Raw genomic sequence first — 23,580 nt, forward strand, 5'->3', positions numbered from 1 at the left:
AAAACATATGGATGTGGCACTTGGGTACATGGGCTAGTGGTGGCCTTGGCAGTGCTGGAGGAACTTACAGGGCTTTTACCAAACTCAACAATTCCATTATTTTGTGACTGATCCAACCTTCTCGGGGTGGAAATTCTTTGCTGTAGCCCTTATTCCTTCCCCTAATGAGTGGTAGGTTAATTAAATCAGGCCGAATGGTCATTCTGGTCCCACCTTTCATAAGCTGTGGGAGAGCATGGTGAGTTCATGAGGTGCAGGATCTTCAGTGTCACCCAAGGTGGCACCCTTGGGCAGGCTCAAGGAAGATATCCAAGGGCTTCCTGGGATTTCTGAGTTTTCCCACAGCCCGATTTGGTTTGTTTCCCAAAATCTATAGTCCTCTCTACTCTTGCTGTCATGTGAGCATATGTCTGGAGAGGAGGTTTTGGATAAAGATGCATTGGATTTGGGAGAGAAGCAATTTCTCTCACTGGCCACAAGACACCCACTGCCTGTTGTGGCCAGGCAGGGAAATGTTACTCTTCAGCAAAGGCTTAGAAAATTATAAAAAGATCAGTTTTTAATCTCTCCTCCTGCAGGCTCTGAAGGAAAGTGAAAGAAAACAGGCTAGAGAAATCCATCCAAAGTTCAACTGTCCTTTATCAGCTAATAGGAAAGAATAAAGGCAGATGGGTGGTCCCAGCTGGCTATGAGAGAGATGGGGGCACAGAAAGCTTTCTCAGCTCTACCAGAGTTTGTAAATATGCCTGAAAAAGCTGCTTAATCTGTCTCTCTCCCTCCTCTCTAATTGCTTGCTGTGGTGCTTCAAAGCCAGTGATTTGGAAATACTCATTAGTGCCCTCGAGGTGTTGTTTGCTATGGAGGTGTGATCCTGATAAATTTAGGACTGATGGATTTAGAGCTGCCAAGAGTTCCTGTGTGCTCAGCCACAATGCATCCCACTGCTCTGAGCCACACAGGGCCTGGACCATCTCTCTGATACGGAGAGACTGCAGGAGCTGGGTTAGTCCAGAGAACACTGAGAGGGGATCCCATCAACCCAGACAAATATCTCTAAAGGGTGTCAGAGGATAGTGCCAGGCTCTTTTCAGTGGTACCCAGTGACAGGGTGAGAAGAAATGGCCATAAACGAAACCCAAAGGAGTTGATTGAGGAAGAACTTCCTTGCGTGGAGGAGGGCAGAGCTCTGGAACAGCTACCTAGGGAGGGTGTAAAGTCTCCTTCTTTGGAGATACTCCAAACCCACCCGAAAGTGTTCTTGTGTCACCAGATGACTCTGCCCAGGCAAAGGGGTCAGACTGGATGATCTCCAGAGGTCCCTTCCAACCCAAACACTTCTGGGGTTCTGGGATTCTTTACTTCACTATTCCACACTGCAGTGGCTGGAATCAGCTCCAGAGCATGGCCCAAGTGTCCCCAAACACATCCCCAGTCCCAGTTGCTGGTAGCCCATGAAGGACCAGTCAGTGCAGGCATATCTGGAGCTCCCCTTATTCTGGGGTGAAAACACAAAATTTCTTTCTACTGTTTTATTCTTACAGCCCCAAGAGCCATGTGAAATATGGTCTAGCAGAACTGTGACAATATCCCAGTTAAAAAGGGCTGTGTGATAGCCAAGATAAATCACAGTGAGGCCATCCACTCTAAACCATAACAAGTTTGGGGTGTCCCCTGCTTCTCTCCCAGATTTTCTGCTAATGTGGGAATATTTACCCACAAAATTATGCTGTTCTACCTTTCTGCCTAGCTCTGCAGTGCAGGGGAGGAGTATGCAGCAGTTGTGGACTCCTGGTTCAGGAAAGGATGGGTGTTACTTCAGAAGAGACTTGGAGTCTCCCAGGCCACATTCACAGCTTCTTAGGGAATTTGGTGTGTGGTACTTTTCATCACAAGAATCAAGGTTCGGGTGTGTTGATAGTGATTATATTCTATTGAAAACTAATTTACAACATGGGAAAGTTTCCAGCAATTTACTATGAACAAGGCAGACAGTGAAAATTCCAGATTTCCCTTTTAAGTAAAAGGATGCTTTCTTTGCCTTAGCATTGCAGATTGTCTCTGGGGCTGTCCACATGTCCTGTCCCTGGGGCCAGGGCTGGCATACCTGGGAATGCTTGGATTGTTCCAAGAAGAGGCAGACACAAAGATGTGATTTCTCACTACCTTTTTGTTCTGCGCTTTCCAGTTGGGAAATGAGTTTCCAGTTTGTTGCTCACCTCTTATAAGCACTTGAAGACTGAGCACAACAATACTGTAGAAATACTGGAAGGCTGGACATTTATAGAATAGCATAATGGACTTGTATAGGTTGGAAAAGCCTTCTAAGATCATCAGGTCCAACTCTTGCCCTGGAACTACCACTAACCCAGTAAATTCGTCCAGGGATGGGGCAGCTGTGCCAGGACTGAGCAATCCTTTCAGGGAAGAAATTTTCCCAATATTCAACCTAAACTTCTGCTGGTGCAACTTGAGGCCATTTCCTTTTGTCCTGTTTCTTGTTCCCTGGGAGAAAAGCCTGACACCCACCTAGGTCCACCCCCCTGTCAGTTAATTTCTTTCACCTCCAGACTCTGTAACTCAAATTTCTCTTCCAAAACACACTGTGTTAAAACATTTCTAGCCTTGTATCCTGAAAAGTGACCAGACAGTACCTTAGATCCAGGGCTGTATTAAGGTAGAAAAAACAAGACACTCATTTGGCTTTTTTAGGTAAAGACAGCACCAAATGGACACAAAAAACGAAATTCACTGTGGTTTCTGTTGCCCTCAGCACTGTCTGTGACAGTGCTGGGGAAGGAGAGTAAAGGAAGATAGAAAGAAACTTTTCATCAGGAGCTGGAGTGAGAAGACAAGGGGGAATGGCTTCCCACTGCCAGATGATGGGGTTAGATGGGATATCGGTAGGAAACTGTTCCCTTTGAGGGTGGTGAGGCCCTGGGACAGGGTGCCCAGAGAAGCTGTGACTGCTGCTGGATCCCTGGAAGTGTCCAAGGCCAGGCTGGATGGTGTTTGGAGCAATCTGGGATAGTGGAAGGTGTCCCCGCCCAGGGAAGGGGGTGGAAAATGATGAGCTTTAAGGTCTCTTCCAACCCAAACCTTTCAATGATTCTGTCTGAGGCCAGCTGGGGAAGAAAATGGCTCTGTCCCTCCCAGTGCAAGTGAGCACCAAGACCAGGGTTGCGGGATTAGGGAAACAGAAGTGATGGCAATGGAATTCACCATTGGCAATGTTTAAGTTTGTGCACTTGGAAACTAAACCAAACAGTTTCTTCTACAATCTGGAGAAAATCTTAGCCCTGCTAGTGAATCACAGGAAGGATATGATCAGGACCTGGGCACTGCAGCACTGGTGATAAAAGGAAATTTTGGAATGCACTGAGAATGTACATTTCCTGTCAGGATGGGAAATGTCAAGTTTGTTAACACACAGAGCTAGGAGAGTCACCTGGAGCACCGGATGGCCTGTGTGCAGGGCCAGGAAGACAGGCAGAGGAGGTGATTAGGCTGAGGAAAATCCTAGGGGAGCTTGTTTTGTTGAAAAACACCAAAGGACTCCTTGCTTGGATAAACAGAGGGAGGTCTGGGAGCAGGCAGTAAATATTACAAAGAATTTAAAGGATGAAGAAAACCAGGATGAAGCTGGCAGGACAAATATGTATGGCAGGATAAATGTACAAATGTGTACAAAATGCTGGACATGGACTAAAGCTGCCTGTAAACTGTGAGAAAAGGCTGACTTTTGTCCCTGTGGGAGAACTCCCACGTGCCAGTAAAGCTTCTATACAGATTAGGGAAATGGAAAGTTGGTGCTGCCAGCCAAAGCCCAAGCTTAGGGCACTGCCCTAAGGACCAGGAGCAGGGGAGACTCAGAAATTCCATCTGTGCAGAAGGAGGGATGTCTTTGGGGCTTGGAGAGAGGAAGTGGGAGTGTGTAAGGAAGAGCAACTGCAGGAACAGCCGCTCAGGGTCTGAGGGTGGGTAGGAGCTCCGACAGTCCCCGAGGGATCAGGTCTGCATAGCCGGGAGCACTCGCTACCTGTTGCCTCCATCTCTCCGCGGGAGCCAGTCTGCCCCAACACCACCACCACCTCTAGCTCTTTCCGAAGGGCTGAGCGCGCCGGCTAACGGCACAGATCCCAGACTTCAGCGGGATAAAGAGGAAAACTTCTGGAGTGGGTGCTTCCATGCTCATTTTAGCCAAGAGTTGTCACTGTCGCAGCAGAGGCTCCCCTCATCCCTTCGTAGACACGCTGCCCACTTTAGTAACCCCCCAGCCGCCATGGAACAGGCTAGGGCTGCCTCCTCCACCCCCATCCCCGGCCTGCCGGCTATTGCATTTTTCCCTGTTTTCTCACTAGGTTGGCCCATTGCCTTTAAAAGGCGAAATGCTTCGGACTAAATTTGGTCATGTAGCTCTGCATGGCTCCCTGGAATGTCCTCGGGTTTCAGGCTCCTCTGATAGCACCATTCCCCGCCTCCTGCCGGGCTCCATTGGCTTCCCAGCGCCCGAACTGCCACTGGATCCTGTTATTGGCCAACACTTGGACAGAGGGGTGTCCCCTCCGAATAACCACCGTATCCCGGGCCGGAGAGCTGCTGAGATTTAACACTTCAGCACCTGCTGCCGCTCGGGAAGCAGCCTTAGAGCTTCGACTTCTTTTTTTTTTCTCCTGCTTTGGGTACCACACAACCGCCACCGTGTCTCGCCAGCGAGCCAAGATGTCCAAAGTGGCCAAATACCGGCGACAAGTTAGTGAAGATCCAGATATAGACAATTTATTGTCTACTTTGTCTCCAGAGGAGATGGAGGAGCTGGAAAAGGAGCTGGATGTGGTGGATGCGGACGGGAGCATCCCTGTGGAGCGCAGCCAGACAAACCAATCAGAAGACTCCTCACCTGGCCCACAAAACTGTGACACGGCGCTCAACCACCACGACAAGGACACCAGGAGGCTCCTGCAGCGGGAACACTCGGTAGACGTAAGTCACATCCCCCACCGCTGCTGCGGGAAAGGTGGGAACACGCCCCAAACCCCCCTCCCCCCCGGGCTGAGTGAGGGGCGAGACAGAAAGCACAAAACCCGAGAAAGGCGTGCGCTTGCTGAATAGCTGTCCCGGAGAGACTAGGGAGCTGCTCCAGGCACTCCGGGAGGGAACAGGGTGGCCCATAAAATCCAGGCGTTACTAGCAAAGCCAACACCTGTGCTGGTGCCAGAGATTTTCTCCCTGCCTCTGCTCCAACATCACTGGGCAGGGCTGGGAGCGGAGCTGGGATTCCCAGGAGGCTACTGGAGGGGTCGGTGAAGTGACAGCGATCCCACAGGCCGCGTTTTTTCTTGTTTTTTGGGGGGAGGTTTTCTTGGGTGTATGTTGTTGTTGTTTGTTTTGTGTGTGTGTGTGTGTTTTGGGGTTTTTTCCCCTTTTTTTGGAGATCTCTGGACTCTTGATTCTTTCAGTTCTTCTTATACAAAATATCAGTCTCTGGTTCTTGTGGAATAAAAACGTTTGCTGCTTTGTGGAAATGACGTTGAGAAGCAGGTTTTACCCCATGCCATTTGTTTTGCATTAATTGTTCACTTAAAATTCCTTCTTTTACTATGATTTGGATACATTTATCTCCTTCTCTACGCCTGGCAAATCCTATAAGAGTTTTCTTGGAGAAAACGAGAGATTCATGTCAGTTCTCCTCTTTTTGTGTTGTGACTTGGTGGGAGCCATTCCTACTTTTCTGTAACGTTTATTAACCTCAGCACTAAGAATATTTGGTATCTGCTTTGTGGAAGCCTGGGAAGTATCTGGTTTCCCTAGTTTTTCATGGCAGGCTGAGCCAGAAAGTGAAAGACAGTGACTCTTCAGCAGTTTTTCTGTATGGTCATGGGCTGGTTTCATGTCACAGGTGGGATTTGCATCTGCTGTGCCAGTGCAGGGCTGGGAAGTGTTGGCAGCACAAACAGAGCCAAGTCTTATGTGGCTACCCCTCTGCTCTGGCTCTGATTCCAGATTTATCCCAGGTCACCCAGCTGTACCCTGTGTCTTCCAGCTGGGTAATCAATCTGTAACCACCCCAGAGCACTTGGAAATTTCTCTTTCTGGATATTTATGGAGTTTATATAGGAGGGTCCTCTCCTGACTGTGGCCTAGGCACTCTTATTCCCTTCTAAATATTGTGAGGAGTGGGAATTAAAATTACAGGAGAAATAACTGCAGGATGATTTTGGAGAACTGAACAAGGGGTTAAATTGTTCATCCTCACCCCTGTCCTAGGCAGCCTGGGTTCTCCCTCTGCCTCTGAGAATAAGTAACAGCTTTCACCTTCTATATGTAGTGCTTGGCATGGGCTGGGGGACAGTGAGTGCCGTGCCCCTCACCACAAGGGCACTGCCTTGATTTCCTCACCAGTTGAAAATTTCCCTGTGGTGGGGAAGTACAGGTGCTGCAGGACAAACCTGCCTGGAGAGGGAAATGCTGTTATGTGGGACAAGTCATCCCAGTGGACCGCTGTTTTGCAGGTGATCCTGAGCGGTGACACTGAAAAATCTGGTTTTTTTAGGCAGGGGGACATTTGGGTTTGACAGCAACTTGTGTTCTGTTTCAGATTAACTGTTGAAACATGGGGGATTGACTGGGAATTGGTCAAGTGTCTATGACCAGGAGGAAGGGAGGAAATATGTGAATTTTATTTAAAAGAGACCTGGGAGATTGCCTGGTTAAACATAATGTTGTTTGGAAATGCCTGAGAGTGTGTGTGCAGTGGGAGAGGATTTGGGATGTGGAAAGAGATGGTTTGGGGAGGAGGGACACCTGGGAGAGTCTGGAGGGCTCTGGCTGGAGGGGAGGGCATCACAGGGGTTCTGGAAAGCTCCTGCTGCTCTCTGAGTTCAGGAGCTTCAGGCCATGGAAGACAAAGCAAATTGGCAACAGGTCAAGTTTGTCAGTGAAAGTGGCTCAGTTTGATTGCATTGCAGCAACTGGATAGGGCAGAACTGACTTTCTTCTTCTATTTCAATCCCTGGAGACCAAGAAAAAAAGTACATCCTACACCATTTCCTCCCTACCATTGTTAGGATCTGGGATTGGGATCATCTAGAAAATTCCAGGTTGTGATGCTGGCACATGAGATAATGCTGGTGGTAGAGTGGGGCCCAAGGATGGGATGGGATGGGATGGGATGGGATGGGATGGGATGGGATGGGATGGGATGGGATGGGATGGGATGGGATGGGATGGGATGGGATGGGATGGGATGGGATGGGATGGGATGGGATGGGATGATCAGACCACAGGAACAGTCACAAAAAACAGTGCAGGAAGCCAATAGTACCCTCTGTCCGAGGAAGCCCCAGGGCTATGTTTTGCTGCAGGATGGAATGAGAACATGGAGCCATCCAGAGCACCCCAGGCGTGTGCCAAGCTCTCCCCCAGCTGCTCAGAGCTCCGAGGTCTCTAATGACAAATCCCTCTTATGTGTCAGCAGATTTCATGTTGTGCCAGCCAGCACACCCATGGTGGCTGCACTCCCACAGGGTTGGCATTCTCCCAGGTTGTGCAGTCACCCCATACATGTCCATCCCAGCCCCTCTCCATCAACAGCTCTCAGTATTCTGAAGCAAATACAGAGGAGGTCACAGAGATGCTCTGACACCCCCAACTGGGAAACCCCCAGCTCTCCCAGTCTGTCTCCAGATCAGAGGGGCTCCAGCCCTCAGAGCATCTCTGTGGCCTCCTCTGGACTTGCTTCAGAAGTTCAGTGTCCTTCCTATGACCTGCCTGCTGTTCTTCCATGCCTCCTGATGGGAATCTCTGTTGTGGAACATTGTGTGTTAGCTGGAATTTTGCTTAATTTGCTCCAAGGAGCAAAATAAGGTATTTTGAAGGGAAAGGTTGAGGTTCTGCCCATCTTGCTGTTCTTGCAGTCACTGCTCTGCTCTTGAACTGGCTCCAGGCACCTCCATTTCCACCTAAATATTGGGAGAAGTGGGTATATTTAGAAATATTGTTAACTACATAACATATCTTCTTAGTGATGAAAAGGGCAAACTTGGGTAACTAGGAAGCAGATTATAAACAGCCCAAAATAGATGTGAGCTTTGCCCCAACCTTTCCACACTGGGCAGCCAAATTCTCATATTGATGATGCAGTAATAAATTAATCTTAACTTTGTCTTGCTAATGAGTGGAAGTATAACCCAGCTCAAGGGTGGTGCTTGGGCTAGTGCCCTTCTCTGGATATATTCAACAAGGTCCATGTGTCATGGGAGCTGGAATTAAATGAATACTCATTAGTTGGTAAACAGTCAGCTCAAGGCTCTTTACTGTCACAGGCAAAGACAAAATGAGAAAAATTCTGGTTAGAAACATGCTGTGAAGTTGGTGCTGTGGTATTAAACTGCCAGAGGGTGAGGTTAGGTGGGATATTGGGAAGACATTCTTCCCTGCCAGGGTGGTGAGGCCCTGGCACTGGGTGCTCAGAGAAGCTGTGGCTGTCCCATGCCTGGAAGTGTCTAGGGCCAGGATGGGCAGGGCTTGGAGCAACCTGGGATAGTGGAAGGTGTCCCTGCCCATGGCAGGGGGTGCAACAGGATGAGCTTTAGCGTCCCTTTCCACCCAAACCAGTCTAGGATTCCATGAGTTACCTGGGGCACAACTGACTTGCTGTCACTTGAAATCCTTCTATCATGCCTGGGATTTCTTTCCAGAAGAGGAAAAGTTGAATGTGCCAGGGCACAGGGGCTCTGTGCAGCTGTCCCTGTGGGATGGGTTTCTCTGAGAGCTGAGCTGTGTGAGATGTCCGTGCAGAGAGCACAGTTATACCTTCCCTGAGAGCACCCCATCCATGGACTCTCTTCCATGATGGTCTTTAAAGGAATGATCTTTAAGATCTCTTCCAAGCATAACCATTCTATAATTCCATGATCTTTCCCACTGGCATTTGGTGAGCCCTAAACACTCTCAGGGAACCTCTGCCAGATGGGACTTACATGAGAAGAGCTATCCCATGGGAAGGATCTCCATGTGAGCCACATGTGCCATGGACTGGTGCTTTGGTGGACGAGTCCTCCTTAACAGTTGCCAAGTCCACAACAGGAGGTTTTACTTCACAAAGCATTCCACAAAATCCACCTGCAGCTGCTCTTGGCTTTCCTTGGATTCTCACCTGACCTCACCACAGCACCCTGATGGCTTCCAAAACACCAAGCACCTGATGGTAGAGATAGAAAGCACCTGATTTGCTTTCCCTTCTCCAGCATCACCATCTTCCCTGGTTGCTCACATAATCATGGAATATCCTGGGTTGGAAGGGACCCACAAGGACCACAGAGTCCAGCTCCTAGCCCTGCACAGGACAACCCCAAAATCACAGCCACCATGTGCCTCAGGGAGTTGTCCAAATGCTCTTTGAAGCTCACCTGTAAGGGGAGGACACCTGGATGTCACAATCCCATCAGAGTTCCCAGTCCTGCCTCCCGAGGGCTTGTTTTGATTTGATTTCAGGCAGCTTCAAGCACAAATGGCTGGGAAGTGCAGGGCAGTTGCATGAGGGAGTATTGTCCTGCTTATGGAGAGGAGTCATTCCAGGGCCATGAACCCAATTTTTTTATGAAGATACTCGTGTTGTGGGTGTCTATTTCCATGGAAGCTCAGGGACCAGCTTCCTGGAGGAGAAGACTCTGAACAGAGGATGCTGGATGCCAGGATGGTTTTGCACAGCCAGGGACAGATGTGCACAGTGCAGATGGTCCCTATATTTTTGTCTCGTGGAGGCCGAACCCCCTTGCCACAGGAGAAGCTGAGGTGGTTCAGTTATCTTCCAGCACCATTTCGCTTCCTCTTGGATATCCCACTCTCTAAGTGCACTCCTCTGCTAACAAGACCTCCTGTTTCAGGTCCATGCATCCTTATCCCTGCAGGCTCCTGGGAATGTCTCCATGTCCCCAAGCTCTCTTCATGGAGGCTGGACAGGCTCCTCATGGCCTGGTTTGGATGCAGAGGGAAAAGCAGCGAGCTCAGAGAGTTTATTTAATCCAAATTTTGCATAGCTGAAGGATGCCAGTGCCAGAGGACAGCAGGTCCTGTTGCTATGGAAAAAGATTTCTTTTTACAAGGCCTTGGGAAGGTCTGCCTTCCTTTCTAATTCTCTCAGGCTTGGAACTTGCTGCTGGGTGATTTTTAATCCAGTCACTTGTTTTCCCTCCATGGAAAGTGGAGATCCTCAGCAGTGAGCCCTCCTTCAACACCACAGGCAAACAAGCCAGGATTTAAATTTCTTATTAATGCTCAAAGCTTGTAATCTTTTCATGAAAATATCTGGAGGAAAAACAAGCTCCTTATTTAACTCGCTAGTTCAAACTCGAAGGAATTTGCAAACAAGGGTATAGCAGGGATTATATCATTCCTCGAGCATCTTCCCAGTTTGTCCCTAACGTGTACTGAAACTCTGCTCTTCTGTTTATCAGCAAGTTTTGTTGACTGCCAAGACCGTTCCTCCTCCCTTCCAAGACTCTTCACTAATTCCCAGCTCTTGCCTTTCTTTTAGCTGGGTCCTGACTTGGTCTCTTTACCCTCATCAGAGAATCTTTATGATTAGAAAAGACCACTAAGATCTTCAAGTCCAAGGAATCCCAGAATCCCAGACTGGTTTGGGTGGGAAGGGACATTGAAGGCCAAAATTATTGAGCCATTCCTATTTGGTCCTTAAAGGAGGCCACAGCTGCACAAGTCACTCTTCAACTCCCTGACAGGAGGGAGCAGCCAGGTGGGGGTCAGGCTCTGCTCCCAGGGAGCAAGGGATGGGACAGGACAAGAGGAAACAGCTTCAAGCTGCACCAGGGGAGGTTCAAGTTGGACATAATGAGGAATTCTCCATGGAAAGGGTAGTCATATATTGGACAGGGCTGCCTAGGGCAATGGTGGAGTCCATTTTCCTGGAGGTGTCCAAGGAACACCTGCACATGGCACTGTGTGCTCTGGGCTGGGTTACAAGGCAGGGAATCAGTCACAGATTGGACTAGATGATCTCAGAGGTCTTTTCCAACAAAACTGATTCTGTAATTCTGTGAAGTCCAGGAGACCCCTTTCATTGCTCAGAAATGAAAACTGTGGTCTGTGCTCTGGTGTTTCGTTACAAGTTTCTGGCAAAGCCCCAGCCCTGTAACAAGAGGGATGAACAGCAGAAGCAGGAGCTGTTACCTGCAGTGTATGATAAAACAACCTTCCAAGGTGAACGTAGAAGCAAGAACAATCCTACGACAGCTTCCAGAAGGATCTGCATTGTGGAGAATAGCTGAAAAATATGAAGCGAGAACACAGGCATCTTTGAGCTGCATTCCTAGAAAAATTGTGTGATAAAGATCTTCACAGCTGGATTGGTGTTTCTGTGATGCCCTTGGGGGCAGAAGCTTTGCTTTTCTTGTTTTTACTTTGGTTATGAGGGCAAGTTGCAGCAGAAAGCGTTCCCAGTGATGTGGAGCTCACACCAAAGACACGTACAAGTCTGGGAGATCCACAGTCCTTTTAAGGGCACAAGCAGGGGAAAAAAACCCATGGATTTCTAGTCAGTTAGGAGGAAAAGGAGTAAAAATCTGTGTTCTGTATTTACATAAAGCACAACTGGGATGCAGATAGACACATGGAAGTGTTTGGAGTGTTTAGTTTATATGGGCTGAGCTGTCCAGGAGGTTTAATATGTGTTTATGTTGAGCTGATAAATAGGCATGGAGGAGGAGAAGAGCTGGGTCCATTATGTGTCCCTCTCTTTCGCAGCACTATGACATCATTTGTGTGCTAAAACCATCTCAGTGACTCAGCTCCCAGCAGGACGCTGGGATTAACCGGTCATATTGCTCCATCCCACCCTTGGCTGTGTGGGAATCATGGCAGGATGGAGCAAGAGGATCTCAGTGTCAGTGCACATGTTTTAAAGTCAGGGTGTGGCTGGCAGGATGGTGGGGGACAGACACGCTGTGGAGGGTCAAGAGTACTACTCTGTCCTTTCCTCTGCCCAGAATGTGGAGCAAACAGGGATGAAAACAGAAAGAAATTGGAGCTGTGGAAACAAGAGCCTTTCCCAGCCATGGTGTGGCAGGAGGACCAGGGCAATGCCCATCCCCTGTGCTGGCACTGCTGGCGTCACACCTTCAGTTCTGGGAACAATTTTGGGTTGCTCAGGAAAAGATAGTCATTGAGGGGATGGAGCATGTCCAGAGAAGGGAACAGAACTGAGGAAGAGTCTGGAACTCCAGGAGCTGGGGAGCTGAAGGAGCTGGGGAGCTGGGGAGTGGGGAGACTCAGCCTGGAGAAAAGGAGGCTCAGGGGGGGCCCTTCTGGCTCTGCACAACTCCCTGACAGGAGGGTGCATCCAGGTGAGGGTCAGGCTCTGTTCCCAGGAAACAAGGAATAGGACAAGAGGAAATTGCCTCAAGTTGTGCCGGGGGGGTTCAGGTTGGATATTGGGGAAAATTTCCTGCATGGAAAGGATTGTAAAGCATTGACATAGGCTGTCCAGGGCAGAGGTGGAATCACCATCCCTTTAGGGATTGAAGAGCTATGTGTATGTGGCTCTTGTGGACATGGGTTAGTGGTAAACATGGCAGTGCTGGGGGAATGGTTGGACTTGATCTTAGCAGGCTTTTCTAACCATAGTGATTCCATTATTCTGTGATTTCCTGAAACACAACTGGAGAGGCACCAGCCCATGTCATAGAGGTGTCCTGTACAGCCCGTGACCATGTATTGAGCACCCCAGGGCTTACATACAGTATTTGGGTCAGGATTTATGCTGCATGCTGCTGAGAGCTCCAAAGAGTCCCTCCTCCTGACAGAAGCACCATGGCATATGTTGGACATGCCTGGCATGGGAATGAGCACCTGCACAGCCATGGCAGCCTCTGCCAAGGAGAGTAATTGCCATTTGCTTCCTTACAGGGAATTCCCCAGTTCCCAAGAACCAGAGTTGGTGACAGCTGGCATGCCTGGCTCTATGCCCACTAAGTGCTCTGTCCTGGGATGCAGCTCCCATGTGGTGCTGGAGCCTGAGGAGCTGATGCTCCTGTTTCCCACAAACTATTTAAGGGAGTGACAAGCAAACCAATGAGCAGCAAAACTGGTCTGATTTTCCAGGTAGGCACCTGGACCCTCGCTCATCTCACCTGCTTCAAGGACCTGGAATCATCTTCCAGCACCAGGTGCTCACTGCCAGGGGGTGTCTGTGATGGTCCTATGGGCTGCTGGATGGGATCCATTGGATACCTGCACTAGCAAGGGACCTGGAGATGTGTCCATGTGTTGCCAGTAGGCTGGGAGCAGTGTCCTGCTCCTTGAGCATCCAGCCCTTATGATACAGAGGATGGAGATAGGTTTAAGACTCACTAGGGCTGAATTGCAATTCTCCTGTTCCTAAAAATCTGATGAATGCTTTTTGTGGGCTTCCCACAAAGTGCACTGGGCAGAAATCCAGCTCAGAGGTGTTCATAGTGTTAATCACTGGCATTCCCTGCCCTTTTCAATCCCTGATGAAGAGGAGACTCCCAGGGAGAAGGTCTCATCTTGGAAATATCCAATTCAGCTACGCCAGTACCAGGAGAAGGGCTGGGAGTACAGAAAATAGAAGAGAAAAACCTGGTCTTCTAAAACCTGATTTTGTTAGAGGAGAAAAGGTTTACATTTACAAAGTGGTTTTACAGCTTTCCAGAAAATGGCTTTGTTTTCCCATGGAAGGGCCGGAGCTCTTCTGTTAAAGGAAACCAAGTTAAAACATTTATCAGCCTTATTTCACAAAAATAAATAAATAAATAAATAATCAGGGCCAGAAGCTGCCCAGTCTCTGGAGAACACCTCTGCATCTCTGAAATGGGACTTTTTAAAAATGTTGGCTGAGACACAGTGATATTTGGGGTCAGAGAGATCTGGGCAGAAGGGAAGGTGAAAAGCTGAATTCCTTGTTAGAATGATAGGATAATATGTGAGGCAGGACTGGGCAGGCAGTTGTTTACATCTCTCTGGACTTGAGCACACAGAGCATGGCCAGGGGTCATGTGCTAGAAGTGCTGGAAGCTGAGGTTCTTTCAACCTTGCTTCGTGCCAAAAGACTCCAAACATGCCAAGAGTAATTCTTTGCTGTCTGATCCTCTCAAGGAGCCCCAGGGATGTGAATAGGGTTTCCCACAAACCTTTCCATGACATTTGCTCTCAGCTGAGAAGCAGGAGGACAACCGCCCAGGGTGTCCCAGGGTCAGCAGAAGCCTTGCAGCCCTGCTTCCTCTGCATGTCTCTGGTAATCCAGGTTCAGCAGCTCCCAGGACTCAGCCAAGGCCACAGCATTCTTTCCGGGAATGCCCTTGGTTCTGAGTTGTCCCTAGGTTACTCAAAACTGGATGAGGAATAGAGGAAAAGAGCTTGGGCAGCTTGTTGTGGTTTGCCTTGACTCTAGCAACCCTTTCCAGGAGCAGGTACCCAAATACTAGGAACATCAAACAACCTGCAACCCCCCTGCCTTTGCCCCCAGCCACCTCAGTGGCTTCTCTGTGCAGTGGGACAGTCTTGGAGGACATCCCTGTCCCCAGGGAGCTTTCACAGGGCTCATGCTCAGCCTCCTTAGCCCCAAGGTCACACTGAGGGGTGGAGGGATGCTGGTGCCTCTGGCTGGGATTTGGGATAGATGGGTGGGACAGGCTTCCCCTGTCATGCTCCTGAGGTTCTCATATCATCACAGGATGATGTCTCACACTCAGCTTCCAGAGGCCCCTAGAGCTGCAGGTGACGTCAGAGACTGAGCCAGTGGCATTGTTGAGTTGAGTTCACTGCTCCTGCAGCCACTTTCACAGGAGCTGCAAGTACAGGTTTGGCCTGACATCTTTTGCTGACATGCCCCTTTCCTCGTGGGGACCAGCATGACTCATGCTGCTAGCAGTCACCTGCACAGAGGAGCCTCCTGGACTCTTGAATCATGGAATGATCTGGGTAGGAAGGGACCTTAAAAATCATCCCATTCCAGCCCTGCCATGGGCAGGGACACCTTCCACAATCCCAGGTTGCTCCAAGCCCTGTCCAACCTATCTTTGTAAACTTCCAGGGATTGGACAGCCACAGTTTCTCTATGCACCCTGTGCCAGGACCTCACCACCCTCACAGGGAGGAATTTCTTCCCAATATCCCACCTAACCCTGCCCTCTGGCAGTGGGAAGCCATTGCCCCTTCTCCGTTTCTCCAGGTCCTAGTCCCAGGTCTCTCTCCAGCTCTCCTGGGGCGCCTTTAGCCACTGGAAGGGACCTAAGGTCTTCTTGGAGCCTTCTCTTCTCCAGGCTGGACACCCCCAGCTCTCCCAGTCTGTCTCCAGAGCAGAGGGACTCCAGCCCTCAGAGCATCTCTGTGGCCTCTCTGGACTCACACCAGAAGCTCCATGCCCATCTGATCTTCTGGCTTCCCCCTTTCAGCCAAGCTCTCCTTGAACTCCAATGGGATTCTCCTCCCTGGAGCCAGTACAGAGCGTCTCATGCTCCCAAGATTCCATCCTCACATCTTGTTCTTTGACTGAGCCAAGCACATCCTGCCATGATGGGACCATGAGGGACTCTTTCCAGGACATATCTCTGAAAATAACTGGAGAAAGCTGTCCCAAAGACTAAATTTCGGCAAATGTATTTCCATATTTCCCTTCTGCCAAGGACTGATGTAACAGTAGCTGCTGGGCCACCAAGTGCCCCTTCTGTCATCTTGGGTACAGGATTTGTGGATCTCTCCTCTCCTCTCCTCTCCTCTCCTCTCCTCTCCTCTCCTCTCCTCTCCTCTCCTCTCCTCTCCTCTCCTCTCCTCTCCTCTCCTCTCCTCTCCTCTCCTCTCCTCTCCTCTCCTCTCCTCTCCTCTCCTCTCCTCTCCTCTCCTCTCCTCTCCTCTCCTCTCCTCTCCTCTCCTCTCCTCTCCTCTCCTCTTCCCCTTCCCCTTCCCCTTCCCCTTCCCCTTCCCCTTCCCCTTCCCCTTCCCCTTCCCCTTCCCCTTCCCCTTCCCCTTCCCCTTCCCCTTCCCCTTCCCCTTCCCCTTACGAAATCTGCTCTGGGCACTGCAGGGTGACTGTGCCCACATTACGCCTGCTGAACAAACAGCCAGATCAATAACTAACATTAAACCAGTAATTTTCTATCCCAAAATGAGCTGTGGGGCTTCAAGGACAGCAAGTGAGACCCTCACTCCAACTCCAGATTCAATCTCCCCATCCCCAGCAATTTCCCCAGCCCCATCCCTTGCTCAGCACTGGAGTGAGTGCTTGGATTCCAGGCAAGAAGTTCCCAGTCTCCTTTGCCTTTTAAGGCAACATCTGAGTGGGTTTGAGGGTTACAAATGGTAACAAGCCATGGCAATGCTCATTTTAGTCTGTTTAGAGGAAACGGGAAGGCATCTCAGTTCATCAAAACACTGGTGATTAATCAACCGACTACGAGGCTGTTTTCATTAGGCTTATTTTTAAAGGTCTGACATGCTCTGTAAAAGTATTCCCCTAATTAATGTGCTTGTGGCAGAGGGAATGGCACAGAGGGGGTGCAGCAACACTGGTTTTCAGGTACCCAAGGTAAATATGCCAGTGGGCAGAGAAGAGTGAGCAGGCAGGACTTGGCATGGCCATGAAGAGAGGACAGCTGGTGCTGGGCTGCAGGAGAAGCTGTGCCAGTGGCCATGGGGGAAACAAGGGGTTCCAGAGCAGGGGAAAGGTGCTTTTCTCTCTCCTCCACCCCTGCCACACAGCTCTGCCACCAAGCTCCACTTCCACCTGCACTTCCAGCCTGGATATAAGATCTTTAGTATTATGACCAGTGGTGGGATGATGGCATCTGAGGTTGGCACCTGCAGCATGTGCTGGGCCAGTGGGACACACCAAGAGTCCTGGGATGGTGGAAAGGCAGGAGGAGACAAGGACATGTTTTCTTCTGGGCACACATGTGGCCTCAGGCAGGGCCCAGAGCAGACCTGCTTTGGAGATGTCCCCAGGCTCCAGCAAGGGATTGAGATGGGCCACAGTGACACTTGGTTTTAGAAACACAGATCTGGTTTCTTGCCTGAACTTTTTTTCCTCCTGATTCCTCCCCCTCTGGGGCCACTGGAGCTGGGTGCTTGCCAAGGGCTCTCCCAAGGCAGCTCCACAGGAGATGAAGCAGCTTGAACCCCTCTCACTCCCTGTGACCATCCAGCACTTCTTCCAGTAACCTGCAGCTCTTAGATGAGATCCTTCTGATGCATCCCAAATTTGCTGGATGCAAATGATCCCACAAGTGCTACCCACCGTGGCAGAAACACCCATGATGGTAACTGCATATCTATTGCATTCCCTTGTTCCTATGCATGGGGCCACAGCTGGCTCCTTTTTCCCCAGCTTCTTTTCCCCAACTTCTCCCAGTTCTCTCCTGATTCCTTTTCCTCTACCTCTTTTCCCACATCCCATTCTCTGGCTCCAGGTCCCTCCTCCCCCAAACCTGCCCCACACCACAGCACGTGGACACACATCCATGGATGGAAGCTTTAACCAGATAACAGGACATTCCCAGCATGTGCTGCAGCAGCTTTCCCAAGCAGGGATTTGCCATGGATTTAATTTTCCTCTGGTTTCATTTGCTTGGAGCAAATCATCACCTTCTCCAAGCATGGGAGAGGTTGCTGGTCATTCTCACCACGGTTTTTCTCCCTTTCTCCAGATCTACTCATCCCTGGTCAAAGCCTTTGCTCTTCTTGGTCTTGGATGTGCCCAGGGTGCTCAGGGGAGACTCAGAGCTCCCCAGTGTTAGGCTGGGTGAGCTTGGGCTGGGAAGGAGAAAGATTTTTGGAGCAGTTGGCATGGAGATGAGGCTGCTGGCTCTGACTCGAGGGGTGCTCGAGTGGTCACCAGAGGGTCGCAGAGCCCTGAGGAGGACAAATGCCCCTTCTTACAGGAATCTGCAGTCTGGGCCCTCCCAAACACCTTGGAGAGGCCCTGTTAGGTACTGGCCAGGGAACACCAGTGTCCTCATCCCACAGTCCTCCTGCCAGGGCACTTCCTGCACTGAGGTGCTTCAGGATGTCACTGAGCATCTGTACACCATCCTGGTGCTGGGAACAGCCCACAGCTTGGTGAGAAGGACCCCCAGCTCAGTGCCAGAGGAGGTGGCATCACCTGCTCACTGCAACACCCAGGACACCTCTGGGAGCCCCATCCCTGGTCCCTGGGGTGGCAGCCTTTGGGGCTGTGTGGATGCCAGGCCAGGCTTTGTAGGGGTCTGGCATGAGCCTTCCTGTCCCTGTTCAGCCTTCCACCAGGGAGCCAAGAAATCTCTTAACTAAATAAACAGCTCTCTCATCCCCAGTGGTATCTGTTTATTCACCAGGTACAAACAGTCCTGAAGGCTGTCCATGCACAGCCAGTTCTTTCCACAAAAATCTGTCCCAGAGGGCTGGCAGTACTGCACATGGGGAAGGCTCAGCCTCATGCTGCCCTAGCATGGACACAACAGAGCCCTGGGATGAAGAGATGGAGACCAACTTGATGGCAAACTGGGGTGTCAGGATTCAGATTTGGGGGTTCCAGGCACTGGGTGAAGCCACAGAGCTGTCCTGATTGTGAGATGGTCCAGGGAGGTTGTAAAGGCATCACAGCTGCATCTCCCAGAGGCATCTTTCTTCCTCCTTTCCTTGGAGTCCTAAAATCCCCCAGCAAAAATGAGCCAGCCCAGTGGAGAGGACCTGTGTGTTCCCTAGCTGTAGAGGAGGGAATTGCCAAATTTAAATAAATTTAATTTAGATTGCCAAGCCTTGATGTGAAATTTATGGTAGGACACTCCACTGTGCAGCAAACTTGGTCCCAGTGTGAAGTTATCTGCCTTCAGTCACCTGAAGCATTGGCTCCTCTCCCTTGGGAATGGATGTGTTTCATGTCATGGAGTCCCAGACTAGTTTAGGTTGGAAGGAACCTTAAAGCTCATCCCATTCCACCCCCTGCCATGTGCAGGTACACCTACCGCTATCCCAGGTTGCTCCAAGCCCCATCCAACCTGGCCTTGGACACTGCCACGGATGAGGCAGCAACAGCTCCTCTGGGCAACCTGTGCTAGGACCTTGCTGTCCTCAGAGGGAGGAATTTTTTCCCAATATCTCACCTAACTCTGCCCTCTGGCAGTTTAGAGAGAAGGATGGAAACCACATCAAAGGTTGTACCAATGCTGATGAAGAGCCCCTTCCAGCCCCTCAGCCTTGGATGAAGGCTGCAACGAGGCATTGGCTGTGTCCCCAAGCTGCTGCAGCTGGCTGTGGCCAGCATCAATGCCCAGGACAGGCTGTACCAAGGGCAAGGGTCAGGTGCTTTTAAAAATGACCAAAACTTGCCCAGTTAAGCTGGGAGAACTTCATGTGTTAGAAAGCAATAAATGCCATGCTCCAATTTCCTTGGCTTTCTGCTCAAAAGTGCAAACTGCTGTTGAAAGGAGAATGGTTTTGTAGAGCCCAGGGGTGGAGTGACTGCTGGGTCAGCCGTGTCACTGTCCCCCTGCTTGGACACACATCCAGGACAGTGTGGAGAGTGTTGGGCTACAGACTGTGAGAAGCCACCTAGCATCCAGCTGGAAACTATTTAGGAAAGGTGGGAAAGCACCTGGGGTTCACAGGGAGACAGGCCCTACCTCCATCCCTAGTGAGAAAAATGATTTAAAAAATTATAACTTATAGGGGTATGAGAGAAGATGCCCTCTACTGCTTGATAGCTTATGGCCTGTTAGAGAGGGTATCCTGCAGACCTCCAGAGCCCTTTGGGAGGGGGCTGCAGGCAGAAGGAGAGCAGAGCTGCCTTGGAGAGCTGCAGCAGGACCTTATCATACCTGGGTTCTGCAGGCTCTGCCTACATTTAAGGCACTCAGATGCTGAACCCTTCCCTGGAACTGGGACTTCAGCTGGGCCGAACATTCCTTTCCCAAAGGCCAGCCACAGGCTGCAGGATGTTCCCATGTGACAGAGGTCAGTGACAGTGAGACTAGGTTGGCAAGTCTGTAGGTCAGAGGCACCTGTTTCTGTAATTCCAAGGTGTTTTTCTCTCACTAGGAAAGCAGGTTGAGCAAGAATAAGGGAGACAAAAATCAAGAAGAAAAAGGAAAGGAATCTCCTTCCAAAGATGCATCCCAGAAACGAGATACTAAAGTGGGGAAAGACTCTAAAAAGGAAGAAAATTTTCAGAAAACAGACCCGAAAGGTAAAGCTGAGACTGAAACCAAGAGCAAAGAGAATAAAGCTATGAATGATAAATTCAAGGCCATGGAGAAAAAGCTGATGGGGAAGGACAGGAAGGAGGAAGAGAGAGGTTCAGTGTTGAAGAAGGACACAGAGAAGGACAAAAAGAAGGAAGAGAAGAGCTCAGAGTTGAAGAAGGATGCAGGGAAGGATAAAAAGGAAGAAGAGAATGGCTCATATTTAAAAAAGAAAGATGCAGGGAAGGATAAAAAGGAAAAAGAGAAGGTCTCAGCAGCAAATGAGGAGACAGAGAAGGAAAAAAAGCAAGAAGAAAAGGATTCGGCATCAAAGGACACAGGGAAGGACAGAAAGGAGGAGAAGAGTTCAGAATCAAAGAAACAGGCAGAAAAAGACATAAGAGGGGAAGGTAAGAAAGAAAATTATAAAAAAGAAGAGGAAAAGGCTTCAGCTGTGAAAAAATCCAAGGCAGATGAGAAGGATAAATCCCAGGCAGAAGCAGAAAAGGCAGAAAAGGTGGAAGAGAAACAGGAGGCCAAGGCAGGAGCTGGGAGCAGCCCTTCAAAGCCTTCCTCCAGCAGCTCCACAGATCAAGCCAAGGACGATGAAGCCTCTAGCATCTTTGATGAGCTCATCGAGAAGGTGAAGAACAACGATGCTGAGGTGACCGAGGTCAACGTGAACAACTCTGACTGCATCAACAATGAGACCCTGGTGCGCTTCACCGAGGCCCTGGAGTTCAACACTGTGGTCAAGATGTTCGCCCTGGCTAACACCCGTGCTGATGACCATGTGGCCTTTGCCATTGCCATAATGCTCAAGTCCAACAAGGTGCTGACAAGCATCAACTTGGACTCCAACCACATCACAGGCAAGGGTATCCTGGCCATTTTCCGGGCACTGTTGCAGAACAACACACTGACGGAGCTACGTTTCCACAACCAACGGCACATCTGTGGGGGAAAGACAGAGATGGAAATAGCCAAGCTCCTGAAGGAGAACACCACACTCCTGAAGCTGGGCTATCACTTTGAGCTGGCTGGGCCACGCATGACTGTCACCAACCTGCTGAGCCGAAACATGGACAGGCAGAGGCAGAAACGCCTCCAGGAGCAGAAGCTGGCACAGGAACGGGGGGAGAAGAAAGACCTCCTGGAGGTGCCCAAGCCTGGAGCACTGCTGAAGGGGTTCTCCAAGGCATCCCCACAGCCATCCCCCAAAGCTTCCCCCAAAAGCTCTCCCAAGAAAGGGGGGGCACCCACTGTGCCACCCCCACCTCCTCCTCCACTCGCCCCACCACTGATGATCAACGAGAGCCTGAAGAACTCACTCTCGCCAGCCACACAGAGAAAGTTGGGAGACCGGGCACTGCCAGTCCAGGAGAAGAACTCTCGGGACCAGCTCCTGGCAGCCATTCGCTCCAGCAACCTCAAACAGCTCAAGAAGGCAAGTGCAGGGCCAGGGAGGGCCCATACACAGGATAGGGCTGGGGACTGGGGCTGAGGTCATAGTCATTGTCACACTGGCTGTGTCCTTCTCTGGAGTGGGATGTCCATGCTCCCAGCCCTTGCACAGGGGAAGATCCATCCCTTTGCCAAACACATGGGGAAGGAAGATCCATCCTTTAATACCATCCCTGCAGATGGGATTCCTTCTTTAATACCTCCTTAGAGATGGGGTCAGCAGGTGACAGAGAATCCAAAAGGAGATCCATCGCTTGGCAGAACTCCTGTGTTGGGCAGATCCACCAGGATCTGGGGGTTGGGACACAAGGAAGAAGCCATCCATAACTTATAACTCACTGGGCCCTTGGTATCTTCTGGCTGCCCCTAGGGTGGAAGGTGGCCCCGGATGGCTAGAGAGGCTTCATCTGAATTTAAACAACTGAAGCATTCCTTGATGTCAGCCCTAGTTCTTGGGCTGCTGGATTTGACTAAGCCTTTTGACTCTTTATATATGAGCAACTGAATGTTGCTCTGGGGGTACTGACACAGCACCTTGGGGACCAGTGGAGAGCAGTGGCCTGCTTCTCAAAACATCTAGACAATGTTAGCCAAGTGTGGACTGGGTGCTTGAAAGCTGTGGCAGCAACTGTCCTCCTAATACAGGAGGACCATATATTCACCCTAGGGCACCACATTGTTGTGTATGTACCCCACACAGTAATAACTGTGCTGGAACAAAAGGACCTAATGTTGGTCCCAGCATGAAGCCTTGAAATGTCTCGCACACTCCAGATGGTTTGTGTCCCTGCTGGGCTGTCCATGGGCTGGAATGGGGGGACAGCCAGCCTGACCAAGAGAAAGAGGTCATTGAATGGTTTGGGTTGGAAGAGACCTTAGAGATTATCTCTTATCCGTCATGGGCAGGGACACCTTCCACTATCCCAGGTTGCTCCAAGCCCCATTCAACCTGGCCTTGAACACTTGCAGGGATGGGGCAGCTCCAGCTTCTCTGGGCAACCTGTGCCAGGACCTCACCACCTTCACAGGGAGGAATTTCTCTCCAGTATCCCATCTAACCCTGCCCTGGATGTGGATTTCCCTGCAACATGTCAGGGACATTCCTGCACCCCTCCCATTGCTCTCCCAGTAATGGGGTGTCCCTCTCTGCAGGTGGAGTTGCCGAAGCTGCTGCAGTAGGGAGCGGGAGGATTTTTCCCCTCCAGCCCATGGCAGAGCCCCAGACACTCACCTTTCCTGTGACTGTTTCCATGACAAGCCTTTTGGAACCTGCAGTGACCGACATAAAGGAGCAGGGATCTCTCTGGGACACAGAGGATGGGCCGGGCCCAGCAGGACATGATGGAGGATGTTGTATTTATTTTCTGATGGTTGTGAAGCCTTCGAGCTCGCTCTTCTACCAGCACTGTGCCTCGCTGGAGATGCCAAGCATAGAGCAGGGGTCTGCAGAGCTGATCCTTATGGAAATTCCCCGTCAGAACATAATGAAGAGGTTTGGCACCCTCTATCCAGGGTCCAGCCTGGGGTGAACACAAGTACCCTCAGCCTTGGCGGGGAGTAGGGGACACCCAGACCATCATCAGATCACTACAAGGTGTCTGGATGGCCAGCAGAGTTTTGGGATTCAGGCACAGCAGTGGCTGCAGAGTCGGGGGTTCAGGCTTGATATCAGGAGGAATCGGAGTGTTGGAGAAGGGAGCAGCCAGGGAGAGAGGGGGCACGGAAGTGGTGGGACATGGGGATCCAGGCCAGGGCCAGGAGCTTGGGGCAACTTGTACGCGCCCACAGCACTGCGGGGGGGACCCCCAGAACTCTCAGAGCATGGAAACCAAATCTGCCTCAGAGAGAGTAGGGAAAGCACTGACTCAAGGAGGGCAGTGGGTTTTGGGGTCCTGTGATGCCCACTCTCCCTCCCCCTATCCTTCCTGTC

The 23,580-nt window shown here is 50.5% G+C and overlaps 1 protein-coding gene across 1 annotated transcript; it reads left to right on the plus strand.

Annotated features, from left to right (window-relative positions):
- The first annotated feature begins 4,719 nt into the window (after positions 1-4,719).
- LMOD1 (leiomodin 1) lies at positions 4,720-22,829 on the plus strand. The gene is made up of 4 exons (XM_062509621.1): positions 4,720-4,980; positions 20,044-20,454; positions 20,506-21,633; positions 22,803-22,829. Exons 1-4 carry the CDS (start codon positions 4,720-4,722, stop codon positions 22,827-22,829), a joined length of 1,827 nt encoding a protein of 608 aa, XP_062365605.1.
- The last annotated feature ends 751 nt before the right edge of the window (positions 22,830-23,580 follow it).

Source organism: Cinclus cinclus, chromosome 27, assembly GCF_963662255.1.
Source record: "Cinclus cinclus chromosome 27, bCinCin1.1, whole genome shotgun sequence".
Lineage (NCBI taxonomy): Eukaryota > Metazoa > Chordata > Aves > Passeriformes > Cinclidae > Cinclus > Cinclus cinclus.